The sequence below is a fragment of the Aethalodelphis obliquidens genome, unplaced genomic scaffold (assembly GCF_003676395.1).
Source record: "Aethalodelphis obliquidens isolate GAN/ISIS:26980383/991018 unplaced genomic scaffold, ASM367639v1 scaffold4, whole genome shotgun sequence".
Classification (NCBI taxonomy): Eukaryota; Metazoa; Chordata; class Mammalia; order Artiodactyla; family Delphinidae; genus Aethalodelphis; species Aethalodelphis obliquidens.
In genome coordinates, this window is record NW_020837948.1 from 60,438,088 (window position 1) to 60,454,421 (window position 16,334).

At 42.6% G+C, this 16,334-nt stretch overlaps 1 protein-coding gene across 5 annotated transcripts in view; it reads right to left on the reverse strand.

Annotated features, from left to right (window-relative positions):
• The window catches only part of FCHO2 (FCH and mu domain containing endocytic adaptor 2), a 115,930-nt gene extending 112,120 nt beyond the window's left edge, over nt 1-3,810 (reverse strand). For 4 of the 5 annotated variants that reach the window (XM_027100865.1, XM_027100864.1, XM_027100863.1 and 1 more), the window contains exon 1: nt 3,644-3,810. In XM_027100865.1, coding sequence (XP_026956666.1) covers nt 3,644-3,676 — 33 coding nt within the window. In that variant the 5' untranslated portion in view covers nt 3,677-3,810. The remainder of the gene's footprint in view (nt 1-3,643) is intronic. The other variant, XM_027100862.1, reaches the window with a different exon arrangement.
• Nucleotides 3,811-16,334: the final 12,524 nt, after the last annotated feature.

Genomic DNA, 16,334 nt, shown 5'->3' on the forward strand with positions numbered 1-16,334 from the left:
TTTCTTCAAAGTATAGTATTAGGTAAAGGAATTTGTAATGTAGCATATAGTTTTACTTTAAGAAAGCTATAAAGAAACAGGCAGGATGTGCTGCTTTCAAAATAACTTGAAGAGAGTTTGAATGATTCAAATTTTCCTCTAATAAAATGCCACAACAAAAAGATCTGTCTTTTTATATGTAGGGAAAAAAACAATTAACAGCTTGTTTGGTTAGAAACCTAAAACTTTAAAGGTTCCCATTACCTCACTTTGACAAGTTTTATTTTGTTTTGACAGTGTCACTTTAAATATTAGGGGAGAAAAGTGAAATTAATATTACAAATTCTTTAAGAAATTTTTTATAAATGATTCAGAAATAGGTAAATTTTTAAGTTGTCTTAAATAGACAGCTAACAAATTCTGAGAAGTTATTTAGTTCCCAGGGTTTCCTAATTCATTTAGTCCTCCTTTGGAGCTTTTTAAGATCCAATTTAGAGCCTTCATCCCCAACCAGGAAGTAAAATAAAATGCAGTATATTTTAACTATTTGTACTCAATATTGGAAGTGAAGGCAAACACTAAAACACAAACTAGACTTGGGATTCTCTCTAGATTTCAGATAACCAAATTTATTTCCATGCCTCTACTAAGAGGGAAAACAAGGGGCACACAAAAACCTGCAAAAAATGTTCATAAAGCATTATTCATAAAATAGCCAAAACATCAAAAAAGGCTATGTTCAAAACTCAATGAACACAAAACAAAAGATAACCTTAAAATGTTAACGTGCAATTTTGAATTAAGTTAGCAAATTTCAAAAACACATTCATGCATCCAAAAATACAAAACAGGACTTCCCTGGTGGTGCAGTGGTTAAGAATCCACCTGCCAATGCAGGCGACACGGGTTCAAGCCCTGGTCCTGGAAGATCTCACGTGCCACGGAACAACTAAGCCCATGTGCCACAACTACTGAGTCTGTGCTCTAGAGCCTGCGACCCACAACTACCGAGCCCATGTGCCACAACTACTGAAGTCTAGAGCCTGCGCACTGCAACAAAGAGTAGCTCCCACTCACCGCAACTAGAGAAAGCCCGCCTGCGGCAACTAAGACCCAACGCACCCATAAATTAATTAAAAAAAAAAATACAAAACATTCTAACAACACCAAATTTTAAGTAATCCTTATAGAAGTTTTACAAATTGCCATTGTAAAACCTGAAGTCTAAAATCAATAGGCTAAATATAAAATTCATATGGAAAATCAAGGGACCCAGGAGAGCCAAAATAATCTTGAAAAAGAAGAACAAAGTTGGAGCACTTGCACTTCCCCATTCCAAACTTACTACAAAGCTACAGTAATCGAAACAGTGTGGTATTAGCATAAGGATAGATGATGGGATACCAATGAAAATCCAGAAATAAACTCATACATCTATCGTCAACTGATTTTTGAAAGGAGTGCCAAAACTATCCAATGGAAAAAGAAGAGCCTTTTCAACAAATAGTGCTGGGACAACTAGACCCACAGGCAAAAAACGAAGCTGTACCTCTTCCAGCACCGTACACAAAAATTAACTTCAAATGGATCATAAGCCTAAATGTAAGAACTAAAACTATATATAAAATCCATAGAAATAACATAGAAGTAAACCTTTGTGATCCTGGGTTAGGAAAGACTTCTTAGATATGACAACAAAAGCATACGTGACAACAGAAAAATTAGACAAATTGGACTTCATCAAAATTTAAAACTTCTGTGCTTCAAATAATACCATCAAAAGAGTGAAAAAGACAACCCACAGAATGGGAGAAAATACTTACAAAATCATGTATTGTAAATCAAAACCACAATGAGATATTACTTCACACCCAACGCTACAATAAAAAAGATAACAAGTGTTGTCCAGCACGTGGAAAAACTGGAAACCTCAGACATTGCTAACGGGATTGTAAAATGGTGCAACCACTTTGGAAAATGTTTGGCCCTTCCTCAAAACATTCAACAGAGTTACCATATGACCCAGCAATCCCATTCCCAGAAGAAATTAAGACATATATCCACATAAAAACTTGTACAGAAATGTTCATAGCAGCATTATTCATGATAGCCAAAAAGCACAACCAACCAAATGTCTAGTATGGATAAATACAATGTGAGATAGATAGATACAGAGACACACCCACACACCCACACATGCAATGGAACACTATTTGGCCATAAAATGGAATTAAGTACTGCATGCTACACCCTGGATGAACCTTGGAAACATGCTAAGTAAAAGAAGCCAGTCACAAAGGACCACATGTATGAACCCATTTATATGATTATGTCCAGAACAGACAAATCTACACAGGCAGAAATCTACAGATTAGTTGCCTAGGACTGAGGCAAAAAGGAAATGTAGAGTGATTGCTTATGAACACTGGTATTCTTCCTGAGATGATGAAAGTGTTCTAAAAGCGTGGTGACATTTGCACAATTCTATGAACAGACGAAAAATCCTTGAATTGTTAACTTAAATGGGTGTATTATACGGCAGGTGAATTGTACCTAAATAAACCTGCTAAAAAAGGGAAAAAAAACACCCTAACGTCTAGTATTTATGTCGATTGTGGAAAACAAGGAACATTCAAAACAAATAACTATGAACTGATTTCAATACTAAGCAGGACCATGCTTGAAACACTCAGAAATTAAGAACTTAAGACATACCTTATTCACTTTAAGAGTACCACTTTAAATATTTCTACGTCTTAACTAAAATGGAATTGTGGCACTCGCAACTGTCAAGCCATAAAATGGGATTCCTGAGATACCTGAGTACACATACTACTTTCCTGTACATGGCTGAACTGTGCTTCCCATTACAGCAAACAATAACTGCAGAAAAACACTCCACAGGGAGACTGGGAACTCATTCTCAGAGAACCACCTAACGCTAATACTGAGTTAAAAGGAGGGTGTGGAAAGAATGAGGAAGGGGAAGGAGCACGGAGAACAGGGAGACGTATCGGCGCATTTAAGCCCAAGGAATCCAGTTCCATTAAATTCAACTTTTAAACGCTTTGTGAACAGGCCCAGAGGCAAAGTCCTGGGCGCAGACCAACGAGCCGAGCTGCGAGGCCGAGAGGAAGTGCTGATCCAGCCCAAGCCCGCCCGGGAATTCGTGGGGAAATGGTGGGGGGCCAAAGGGCTAACATGGGGGCCTGCGGGGTGGGAATGAGGGGAGCCCTTCCGCCCGGCTCCAACCCGCACTCGCCGGCAGCGCGCAGCTGGGGGCGGCCGCGCCGCGGGCCCATCGTCCGCGTCCGAGCCGCGGAGCGCGCCCGGCGCCCGGAGTCTCCGTAGGGGCAGGGTGCCGTCTCCCGCCCCATCCGGCGCTTTGTCCCAGCGCGGGCGGCGGGCGGCCCCTCGGCGTCCCCACCGCGGGCTGAGGGGCCGCGCTGACAGCCCCCGCCCCCCGCAAGGGCGGCAAGCCAGCGAATCGCCCGACGGGTTTCATCCAGGCGGGACGCAGCAGGCGGCGGTCGGAGGACGCCGGCCCTGCCCGCGGAGCCGCCGCCGCCGCCGCCGCCGCCGCCCGAAGCGCACGCAGGCCGAGGTCAGGCGCAGAAACCCTCCGACTCCGAAACCCACACAATGTCCAACATCCTTCTCTTACCCAAAAATTCTCAACGAAATGCGCCATGACCATCCTGCCGCCGCCGCGCTGGGTTCCGCGTCCGCGCCCTCCCGCCGCTCCGTAAACACTGGCCCGGCCCCCACGGCGCCCCCGCCTTTCGCCGCCGCGGCTGCCGCCGCCGCAGCCGCCGCCGCCGCCGCCGCCGCCGCCGTCGCCTTCTTCCCAGAGGCCGGCCCGCACCCTCCAGGACGCATGCGCCACCTAGCGGCCGCCGCTGCGGAGCGAACACTCAAACGCCTAGGCTGGGTTGCGCATGCGCCTCGGGCCCCATTGCCGGGTCTTAGTCCGATCCTTCCCCCTCCAGCGCGGGCTCGTCTGAGAAAGAGTATTTTCTTGGGAACGGTGGAGAACGCCGCACCGGAGCAGTCACCCGGGAGACTGTTCGCACCCTTCGCGGTGCGATGGGTACTGGCTGAGGGACGGAGCGAAGAGAGGGGCCGGCCAGGAACAGTGGAACCCACAGCCAGGCTGCCCCTTCTATTCCTCCTCGCCAAGACTCGCTTCCTGAGCTTTCGAGTATCTCGAAGGTTCCCAAAGTCGGTGCAAGCTGGAATGGGGGAAACTTGGCCTCTAGCGAACATGAGGAGACGCTGAGAAATGGTCAACAGGGTGCCTTTCCTTGATAGGGAATTAAGAACCAAAACAAAACTTTCCGAGGCCGGAAAAGGAGGAAACGCCCTGTCGCCTGAGAGCCCTGGGAGCTGCGCGAGACCCAGGCAGCAAGTCCTCGGCGGAGGCCGCTGACCTCTAGCACGCCCGGAGCAAACCAGCCGGGACTGCCGACAGCAGGAACGTGACCCGAAACCAACGAATTTCCCTAACTCAGCCAGTTTTGCCTTTTTTTGTTGTTGTTAAGTCTCTTGCAGGACTTGTTCATATAAATCCATGGTTCTCCTAGCAACTTGTACATTTTGGAAAAAGAAACAAGTTCAAACACGCCTCGGCATAACAGAGACACTAAATCCCCTTCCCACGCCTTACTTTCCAGAGGTTAAGGGGCAAAAATTAAACCAGATCATTTAGGTCCAAAATATGCAGTTCTTGAAGCCAAGACCGACAAATAGATTTAGTGTAGCTTAAACTGCCCATGCACATCACACCTCCTCGGGTCTTGTGACTTCAAACACGGTGAACACTGTACCACTGTTTCTTCATGGCAGATTATTTCCATCCTCAAAAGTAAAAACCAGACAGTGGGGCTTCCCTGGTGGCGCAGTGGTTGAGAGTCCGCCTGCCAATGCAGGGGACACGGGTTTGTGCCCCGGTCCGGGAAGATCCCACATGCCGCAGAGCGGCTGGGCCCGTGAGCCATGGCCGCTGAGCCTGTGCGTCTGGAGCCTGTGCTCCGCAACGGGAGAGGCCACAACAGTGAGAGGCCCGCGTACCGCAAAAAAAAAAAAAAAAAAAAAAACCAGACAGTGCCTTTCACATGGATGAAGCTGTAAAGTGTTTGTTTAATAGGAATCATTGGATAATGGTATTGTGATTATATCTTTTTAAGAATATCTTTTAGGAATATATAGGCTGTAATAATACGACATCTAGGATTTGCTTTAAAATGAGTCATTGAGGGGCTTCCCTGGTGGCGCAGTGGTTGAGAGTCCGCCTGCCGATGCAGGGGACACGGGTTCGTGCCCCGGGCCGGGAAGATCCCACATGCCGTGGAGCAGCTGGGCCCGTGAGCCGTGGCTGCTGAGTCTGTGCGTCTGGAGCCTGTGCTCCGCAACAGGAGAGGCCACAACAGTGAGAGGCCCGCCTACTGCCAAAAAAAAAAAAAAAAAAAGAGTCATTGAGGGAGGAGGAATGGGTAGGGGTAAAAATGAAACAAGATTGACCATGAATTGGTCATTCTAGGAGCTAGGCAATGGAAACGTGGTTCACAATATTACCATCTTTTTGGCATATGTCTGCTTTTTCCTTTCTTTAAAAAGTCTTCATAATGCTATCATTTACACTAGTTTTGGGGAAAGTCAAACTTAGAAATTTGCTACAATTGTCTAAGCCATTAGTCTAGCATTGTCTTTTTTTTTTTTTAATTTATTTTTGGCTGCATTGGGTCTTCGTTGCTGCGTGTGGGCTTTCTCTAGTTGTGGTGAGCGGGGGCTACTCTTCCTTGTGGTGCACAGACTTCTCGTGGTGGCTTCTCTTGTTGCGGAGCACGGGCTCTAGGTGCGCCGGCTTCAGTAGTTGTGGCACACAGGCTCTAGAGCACAGGCTCAGTAGTTGTGGCGCACGGGCTTAGTTGCTCCGCGGCATGTGGGATCTTCCCCGACCAGAGCTCGAACCCATGTCCCCTGCATTGGCAGGCAGATTCTTAACCTCTGTGCCACCAGGGAAGCCCCAGCACTATCTTTCTTGATGCTGAAGAAATTCTAAGAAAAATACAGCCATCTAGATCACCCGGCCGATGAGCTTGGCATTAAATTCCCAGCATCACTAAGCACTACTGCACTTAGACCTGGGCAGGAGAGGCCCCTATCCTGCACCCCATGCTTTAAAGGACCTTACAGATCACAAATACACACATTAATTTATTTTAAAAAACTCATGAGTGCCTCTGCTACAAATGCTGAACACTTGACGCATAACTATCAATACCCTCTCCCATGACCAACACTATTCAGGCTCCTAGGAAACATTTATCTCTTGCCTATATCTTCAAAACAAAAGGTGGAATCCCAAATGCAGTGAAAATTTGTGGCTGCTATAGCTGTCCGTATCAGAAATAGACTGCTTTGGAGTTCAGGCAGAATCTGAGCAGCAGAAGTGCTTAGATAAGAGAGAAGACAAATTGGTTAACTTATGAAGCCTTCCTCTCAGCTTGAGTGCAGTAAATTCTTGCATAACAAAATATATTTTTTTGCATAAGAAAATAGTGTCTAGCAGAGATTTTCCTTGTTTTAGTGTTCCAATTTGTGGTTCCAACACTGAAAGTTTTGCACAGTATTCAAATAGTTGCACAGGGTACACTGACTTCCATTTCGTACTCTTACCTCTGGTCCCATAAATATTAGACGCAGGCCTGCCATGAAGATAAATCTTCTGTGTATTTCGGGTATTTACAAGGTTCGTCAGGGTCAAAACACCATACGCTGTAATTGCCTGGTATTTAAATTGTGGGACTTCATAGTAGTGATTAAGGTGACTAATCTTCAGACAAAATGGTGTAGTAGAAGAATGGGGATGGTATTAGCCACATTCTGACCTCTCAAGTGAGGTTTCCAAGCATGCAGAGTGTAGATAAGGCCCTACGCCAGTAGCCTCATTCATATGCCTTAAAGTATTTGTGCCCCAGATGCTTAGGCCTTGCTTATCCAAACACATTCTGAAATTATTGAAAACGTACATAGGTAACAACAGTATTCCACTCACTCACTGTCTATAATACCTAGCGCTTAATAGTCACTCAGTAACTGTTCAGTGCAAGAATGGATAAATGATTGAACCTATCAAAATGTCAGGGTGGGTGGACTTTGGCTATTCAATAATTCCATTCTTCTCTTAATAACTCATATTTTTAATTGGTGCTAGATCTTATAAAAATGTCATTATTTAAGTTCTACTTGATTTAATTTTCTCACATTAAATATTTTCAAAAGAATTTGGGGGGGCTTGAGTATGCTTCTTAAAGGATAAGCTATCTTTTGTAATAAAAATAAAATAAAATTGAAATAATAATATTCAAGATTGTCTCTTGCAGGAGATCATCGGTTGGGAAGGGGCCCCTAAACAATTTGGCCTTCAATTTTTGGGTGACCCACACCTGCAAAGTCATCTTCCTCTTAGGAGCCCTCTCTAATTATACCTGCTATCCATATGCTGGCTTCCAGGGCATCCTCCTGGTACCCATTAAACTCTGGCTCAAGCAGTTATGTTATAGCCCCATTAAAAAGAAACAACAGGTCCAAAATGGAGTCATGGTACATTTCGTTAAGAATTTTGAGGTAACAGAAGGATTTTGGAAATTATGTGAGTTTTGGAGTCCAAGGGTTTCTGCGCTTGACCTCAGCCTGCGTGGGCTTTGGGCAGGGGTGGCCTCGACTTGCAGGTTCACAGCCCTTGTGGGGGGTTGGGGGCTCTCAGTATGGGGCTCCTTTGCTAGTTTAATCCTTTTCCCCAGTCCAAAGATCCATGAGAATTGTTGTTGGTTACCAGCTGGGATCATACTGAGTTGATTTAAAAACTGGACTGGGTCCAGTAAAAGCTACTGCTAATGGGGATCTTGGAAGCCAGAAAACCTAAAAAATTGGTGGGTATGGGTTGCACATTTAAAAGCTGTTACAGTACTTGCCACCTCAAGAAGACTTCTGTGATAGGATAAGTTGGTCATGGAATAGGTTGCTTTGATGTTAAGTCTCCCACCAGCCTCAAGGAAATTTCTGTGCAACAAGTTACACTGTGAAACACCCCACAATTTCCAACGACAAGCATATCTCTCTTAGGTATAGTTTGGCTCCACAAAACCCAAAGGCCTAGTTAAAAGAAATGGCATCATCTATACCCAGAATTTGTTACCAAACCTGGCTTACTTGCCCAACTTGTAGCAAGGCAAATGCTGAGATGCCAAGGTTTGTAACAGAGAAAGGGTTTGTTCAAAAGGCAGCCAAGAGAAGAGATAGGAGAACAAGTCTCAGATCCACCTCCCTGAAGGCAAGGGGCTCGAGATATTGATGGGATAAAGAATCAAGGTGGTCTTAGGTGTGGGGAAAGGAGATTGGAGGTAGGGAAAATGTGAGGTAACAAGCATTCTGGGCAGGTGTATCTGCGTTACATGCTTCTTCATGGGATACATACTCAAAAATGGACATGCTTAGCCTGATTTGAGGGTGGACTTTTCAGCCCTCTGACATCAAAAGGTCATTCATCAGATACCTGTGCAGACCCAGTTTTAGGATCAGTGGTCCCAACCAACTTTAGCCAGCCTGAACTGGACAAGAGCTGACTCCAAATTGCTAGAAAACAACTTAAGCCTCCATTATTATAGTGACCCATAGGTCAGAGGTGTTATCTAATGGTTAAAAAGTCTTGTAATATATTATCTAAGCTATGTGAAGCTTGGAGGGTATGCAATTAATGAAAGAAAGAAAAACAAGCAAGCAAGCAAGCTTAATCAGTAAAGGCAGGTTACAAGCAGAAGAGTTTTTAACAAGCTGTTCCCTTATCTGCTGTTCTATAAGACACACTTGGGGATTTCTGTTAAGACATCGGCTTCTGTTAACCCTATGGGGCATGGTTTCAAGTTGAATGTGCTACCTTCTGGAACACCTACTTATTTTATGTCTGAAAACTGTAGTCCCAAAGCTATAAATACCTACAAAATTGGCAAAATCTTACTAAAGACAACCTAGAATTTTGTCTCCCAAATATTTGACTTGGTAACCATCAAGTTGGGGGTCCCAAAATATGGCTGGACAGAGATGTGGGTTGCACCCCACTTGCAGCTAGATATGGCTGGAGAAAAATGCAGGTTAAACTCTGTCTATGGCTGAGGTCCTACCAAACTGTTGCTCTCAGGGGAATTACAATCTAGAATTACAATGGGCACTGTGAAGAATATTCTAATCGGATAAGATCATTTAAAAAGTATACTTAAAAGTAAGAGTTCCACATATATATGGAATCTAAAAAGAAATGGTTCTGATAAACCTAGAGGCAGGACAGGAATAAAGACACAAGTGTAGAGAATGGACTTGAGGACAAGGGGAGTGGGAAGGGTAAGCTGGGACAAAGTGAGAGAGTGGCACTGACATATATACACTACCAAATGTAAAATAGATAGCTAGCGGGAAGCAGCTGCATGGTACAGGGAGATCAGCTTGGTGCTTTGAGACCACCTAGAGGGGTGGGATAAGGAAGGTGGGAGGGAGATGCAAGAGGGAGGGGATATGGGGATATATGTATGCATATAGTTGATTCATTTTGTTATACAGCAGAAACTAACACAACACTGTAAAGCAATTATACTCCAATAAAGATGTTAAAAAAAAAAAAGTAAGAGTTCCCATATCAAACAAACAGAATGGGATACCTATTTTAATTGGTATGCGGAAGCCTCCAAACGACTTTAAAATTCCAAAAACAGCTTCATTAAAAGGTTTGCTGTAAAAAAAAAAAAAAAAAAAAAAAAAGATTTGCTGTAAAAGACTAGTGAAATATTAAAGCTATATGAGGTAGCTAAAACAAAAGACTGTAGGATTGACATAACTCCTACTCTCCCCTCTATACTCCTTTGAGTACTCAATCTAGTAATCCTCTGTCTGAATTGTTTTTCCATTCTGAAAAGGCTACATGACCATACGCAAAAGTCTGCCAAGTTAATGACCTGAAAAACACCCCTATATCTACTTTCAAAGGAGGGCCCTCATTTGAGAACTTCCCAAAGTTGTCTGGGACTCTGAGGGATTTTTCTGGTAAATTGCTATGTTATTTCCATAATCATCAAAGGGAAAACTGAAAATAAAATTAATGGAAAACCTTGCCAAATTCTGGTAAATACTGGAGCCTGCAGATGGAATCCTGGGAAAACTGACAAAAGTGGGCAAAGGATGAGAATTCTTCCCAGAGTCAGCTCTCCTTGGATCTCAGCCTGTGGTCCCAACTGAGAAAGGAAAATAAAATATCATGTTATCCCCTTCTTTCCAAAACCAGACACAGTGGTTATTGATCCTTTCTCTCCCAATGACAACTGTTGCCTTCTTTTTTGTCATTATCTAAGTCTTTCTTTCTTTTGGCCATCTTTGGGAGTAGCTCTAAGATCTTGGGAAGGTAATATCTCCTGCACCTTCTTTGGGAATGCCTCCTAAAACCACAGGATTGTTCATTACTGCCAGAAATATTTACTGTTGTCCCAGCTGAAACCTGACAAGATATCTGAAAAAAACTGAATTCTTCTAGTTTCCTCAAATATCTGACTACAATTCTCCAAAGTAACATTTTCAATTTTTGTCCACCCTTCTAATTTGGCATTCCTAAGAGCAAAGACTGCCCTCGAATTTCTCTAGAAGGGACTATACTAGGCCTTCTTCACTACCCAAATGGCAGCCAAACATCAAGGATTTGGGCTGTGGCTATACATCTCAAAGCTGAAAAGGACTCCTCCTGCCATCTGCTCCTGTATAAATGCTGGAGACCTTCAAATCAAATTGACTAAGAAAAGAAGTAGCTGGCATTGATCTAGACTGCTTCCACTCAAGATGCCAGATCAAGATTTCATATTTTAACTAAACATGAAAGCTTCTCTCCTTTCTTTTACAATGGCATTGGCCTGGAAAGATAATGACATCACCCATATCTCCCAGGCCATTACTAAGGGGGCAGGTGACCTCTGGAATTTAGAACAACTTTTTATTTCAGGCTAGGAAAAAACCTAACTGACCCTTGGGTTGAACAGAAAAATGTAGCACTCCCTGCAAATGAGTCCATTAACAGTACCACCTTAGCGGAAGTGGTTTGTGCCCCCATAGGATTTATCTCTTTCTGTGGGGATTATCATTCTCCTTGAGCCTGTGAACACCTAGAAGGCTGGCACATAACCAGGCCTCTTAGTTAGGTTATCTAACTGTGCCTCTGTCTACAAACAAACTTAGACCTCGTCGGTCAACTTCCCTGAATTTACATTATCAAGTTTGAAAGGACTTACCAGGAGGCATTCATGATTCCAGATTTACTTCTTTGGGCAGGGCTCTACTTCCCTAGTTAGGAGTGAATACGAATGAGGCTATAATCAGGAAACTCTCCTTAACTCTTGAAAATATTGCAGTCTGCTGAAAAAGCAATAGCTGTGCAAGACAGACCCTTAGACAACCTGGCCAAAGTTGTTCTTTTATTTTTTTTTTAATACTTATTTGTTTATTTATTTATTTTTGGCTGCACTGGGTCTTAGTTGTGGCATGCAAACTTCTTAGTTGCATCATACATGTGGGATCTAGTTCTCTGACCAGGCATCGAACCCTGGCCCCCTGCATTGGGAGCATGGAGTCTTACACACTGGACCACCAGGGAAGTCCCCAAAGTTGTTCTTGATAACAGGATAGCCCTTGATTATCCTTTAGGTGAACAAGGAGGTGTCTCTGCCACCACCACCTGCTGCATCTGGACTCATATTTCTGGGGAAGTTGAAACTCAGTTACACAAGATCACTGAACAAGCTGTTTGGCTTTAAAAGGTGACCCCATCAAGGGGTCTTTCTCTGACTTACTTGATTTTGATTGGTTTGGGTCTTGGGGGCCATGGCTCCAAAGTACACTCTAGACATTGGGGATGATCTTGCCTATAATAATCATGACAATCTCTCTGGTGCATTGTATTCTATCAAGAGCTTTAAATGCATGTTCACAGCTGCTAACTACCAAGCAAATGATCTCCATGTGAATGATCTCCCTCAAGCTGGAACATGGAAAAAGAAATAAAGGGAGTGACCAACAAAAAATGTGAGCCTGAAATGCAACCTGTGAATACCACACAAGATTCAGCAAAAAACAGGGTCAATGAAAGCTGCAATAACTATAGAGTGGTGGGTGAGAGTGGCGCTAATGCCTTACATTTTGGTCACATCTCTCAGGCTGAGAGTTTGATCAAGGGGGACATTTTTAAAAAGAAGCAACAGGCCCCAAAGTAGGGTCCCTTATGCTAAGCCCCACCAAGACTCAATACCTAACCTAATTGCAGTTTCAGCACACACAGGAGTGGAATTTTAAACCAATCAGTCTGGAATTTCCTGATCAGCACTAGTGAGGTAATCTGCCTGAGACCCCATACCTTCCCCTAATGGAAAGTGACCTTGTGTGAAATAATCTAGTCTTTTAACTTCTTTGTCCCACCCTCCTTCTGCCTATAAAAGCCTTCCATTTGGTATATCTCCTGAGAGCACTCTTGTTAGATGCGATGCTGAATTCATGAATCTTGGAATAAAGCCAATTAGATCTTTAAGTTTACTCAGTTGAATTTTCTTTTTTTTTTTACAGTTCAAAGCATATTTAGACTGTTAAAACATAACTTGATAACTGGTAGCAAATAAGAGGAGAAATTAGACAAAATAACCTAAATCTCAATTCTCCGGTTTACAAAATATCTCTAAGATTTGAGGGCAAGGCACCCAGAGAACTTCCTCCTTTTCATTCCTTAGTTGGATCTCCTATTTCCAATCTTGGATTCACAGCTCACAGCATATTAATCAACATTTAACTACAAGAGCCATTTCTTTATTACACCATTTAAAACTAGTTCTATTCCAAAGTGTTGGCTATAAAGGAAACACATTTTTCTCATTTATTTTCAATATAATTTTGCAAATGAATTTCCACTTGTTTCCAAGATGAGAGTGGCAGAAGGGAAGCTCTTATAAAAAAAACCTCTCTTATTTCCTGCTAATTTCTTCAAGGAGCAGCATCCTGTGTCAGATTCAGTAGCCTTTCTATGTACTGATCTTGATAATACTTGATAATAAGTGGCAAAAAAGCTAAGCTCCATTAAAAGGCAGAAGAGAAACAGGCAGATCCCTGAAATCTGGTGTTCTCTCATTTTCCCCTACTCAATAGCAGCATACTGAAAGCAAAAGCTTTATGCAAAACAGAAAGAAAAGCAAAAGCTTGTCAGATGGTATCCAGACAGGCTGCTCTGTGAGGGCCAGGAAGTAGAAACATGTTAATCAAACTGCAGAATGGGGCTAAATATCACCCTCCACACGCTTCTCATTCAAGCAGCTTGTTAGGCTCACCTGTCCTCTCTCCTGAGCGCACCTGGGATTGACTGCCTGTTCCTTGATATGACATCATCTCTTCCTTCACAATGAGGTTTACTTTCCCAGGAACTCTCTTACCTGCTGTCTTGCCACAAAATACCTGATAGGCTTATAGAGCTGGTGACCACAGGGAACCCAACAGCGGTTTGAAAATTAAGGAAAGAGAAATTATTATCATACGGACAGGAAGGTGATGGATGGTAAGGTAAAAACATACAAAAATGTTTGTCGTTAATATTAAGTGGAAATATAGAAGATAACATAGAAAATAGATTAAAGATATAAATATGTGAAAAATATGCATGTAAATGGACAAAAATCAAAAGAAAACATGGAAAATGTTTATGTGTTATTAAGATTATGACAATTATTAAACATTTAAAATTTATTTTAATGTAATAACATAATATGATTTAAGGAGTATCGCTCTTCTTTGTTTTTACCTGAGTATGAATGTAACTGGGGCAAATCTTCCTTAAGTCTTTCATTAACTAACTCCTCTCTTTCATTTATTCAGGCAACAGACAATTATTGAGCATCTAATACAATGAAAAGAGTATTTCTGCTCTTAAGAAATTCACAATGCAATATGGACTCATGATGAAGACAATAGAGATGATGACAATTACAAAATAATGTGCCCAGAAGAGTGCCTGGTATATCAATGGCAACCAATAAACATTTATTAAATGAATAAATAAGCAAATCACTTTGTTCAGAGGAATAGCCTCAAATTCAGTTAGTGCTTTTTCTCTTTTTTTTCTTTTTTCCTTTTTCGCTTTTCTTTCTTCCTTTCTTTTTCTTTCCCCATTCTTCCTTCCTTCCTTCCTTCTCTTTCTTTCTTTCTTTCTTTCTTTCTTTCTTTCTTTCTTTCTTTCTTTCTTCTTTCTTTCTTTCTTTCTTTCTTTCTTTCTTTCTTTCTTTCTTTCTTTCTTTCTTTCTTCTTTCTTTCTTCCTTTCTTTCTTTCTTTCTTTCTTCCTTCCTTTCTTCCTTCATTTCCTTCTTTCTTCTTTCTTTCTTTCTTCCTTTCTTTCTTTCTTTCTTTCTTTCTTTCTTCTTTCTTTCTTTCTCAAAGAAACTGACAGGAAATTGTCTGGGTTCATAGAGGTTTTTCTCCATTAGCTGGTTTGAGGTTTGTGGGGATAGTGGAGTCCAGAGCACATTCTGAAACTCAGTGCTTCTGGGACAAGCTAGCCCCCTAGGAGGTGGCTGTGTATGGCAACTGGAAGAATAGAGACTAGAATAGGAATTGTAGCCATAGGAACCCAAGAAAAGAGGCACCTTTGGTTGAGCTAAATATGGAGGAGTGGGCTTGGTCTCCCTTGAAGACTCATTGAAGTCTGAACAGAGATCTCAGTCACCACTGGACCAGCACCTTCTGCACACTGGGTATCACCAGATTTCAGCAACAACATAGTATACCAGTAAGAAGCATAGTCCCTGAGTTTCTTGGTCAAACGAGGAGAAGGAGGGAGCCCTGTCCATCCATTTATGTAACAAACATTTATTGAACACCTATATTAAGAAAGGCTCTCTTCTAAATACTGGGGATATAATAGTGAATGAAACAAATAACTTTGCTGCTCTTGCGACACTTACTTAGTGTGGGAAGAGAGACCGCAAGTATGTAAATAAGTGAGATCTTTTTGGATGGTGATACATGCTATGAAGTATAATTGGGATAGATTGTGGTGGGGAGAAGGGACTTCTTTACAGAGAGTAGCCTCTCTGAGGAAGTGACATTTGAGCAGAGACCTGAATGAACCAAAGGACCAGTCAGGCAAACATCTGCAGAGAGGTTCACGTTGAAGGACCAGACAGTGCAGAGCCCCAGAGTTAGCAGTGAGCTTGTTTTGTTAAAATACACGGAAAGGAGAGCAGTGTAATTGGAAGGCAGTGATAAATTGGGAGAAGGTCAGAGAGGAAGGCAGAGTTGTGTCAAGGATAGAGAAGCTGGTTGTATTAGTTGCAGTCCAAGGAAGCCAATGGAGGGTTTTAAAGCAACAGAGATACGATCTGATTTATGTCTTAAAAGATCACATTGACTGCTCTGTGCAAAGGGCTTTGGGGCGGGGGCAGGAACTGGGAAGCCACTTAAAAAACAGATATTATAGCCCTGGCAAGAGAAGATGGTGGCAGGGACTAGGTGACAGCAGTGGCAGTGGTAAGGAGTGATCAGGCTCAAGATCTATTTTGAATGTAAAGCTGACAGAATTTGCTAATGGATCAGTTGTGGGGTATGAAAGGAAGAAAGAAATCAAGGATGGTCCTAGGAGTTGTGCTTGAGCAACTAGGTGTATAATTGTGCCTCAGAGATGGAAAAGGTATGGAGAACAGCTGGTTTGGAGAAAGGGAGGAGGATTCAGGGTTCTGTTTTGGACATGTTAGGTTTAAGATGCCTATTGGAAATCCAAGTGGAAATGACTATCAGGCAATTTGATACATGATTTGGGAGCTAAAGACATGTTGGATTGAAGTCATAAATTTGAGGGTCATCACCATGTATAGATGAGACAATGAAATTCATAGAAGGGGGAGAGAGAGAGAGAGAGTGCACAGGAGAGAGACAATTGAGTTGAACCAAAAATTCTGGGGCACTTCTACACTTATACGTCAGGAGAAGTGGATGAGCCAGCATTGGAGATTAAAAAAGAGTAGCAAAATAGAAAAAACACCGGGAAAAAAGGAAGGCATTGAAGCCAAGCGAATGTTTCAAGAACTCGCCAATGGACAAATATGAGAAATGCCATTGCATTTAGCAGAATGGAGGCAGCCTTGGCAAGTGTTGATTCTTTGAAGTGGTGGAGAAAGAAACCTGATAGGAGTGGTTTGAAAAGAGAAGAGGAAGTAATGACAGCAAATACAGACAACTCGTTCAAGCAGCTTTGCTGTGAAAGGGAGCGGTGAAATAGGCAGATATTGAAGGGAAC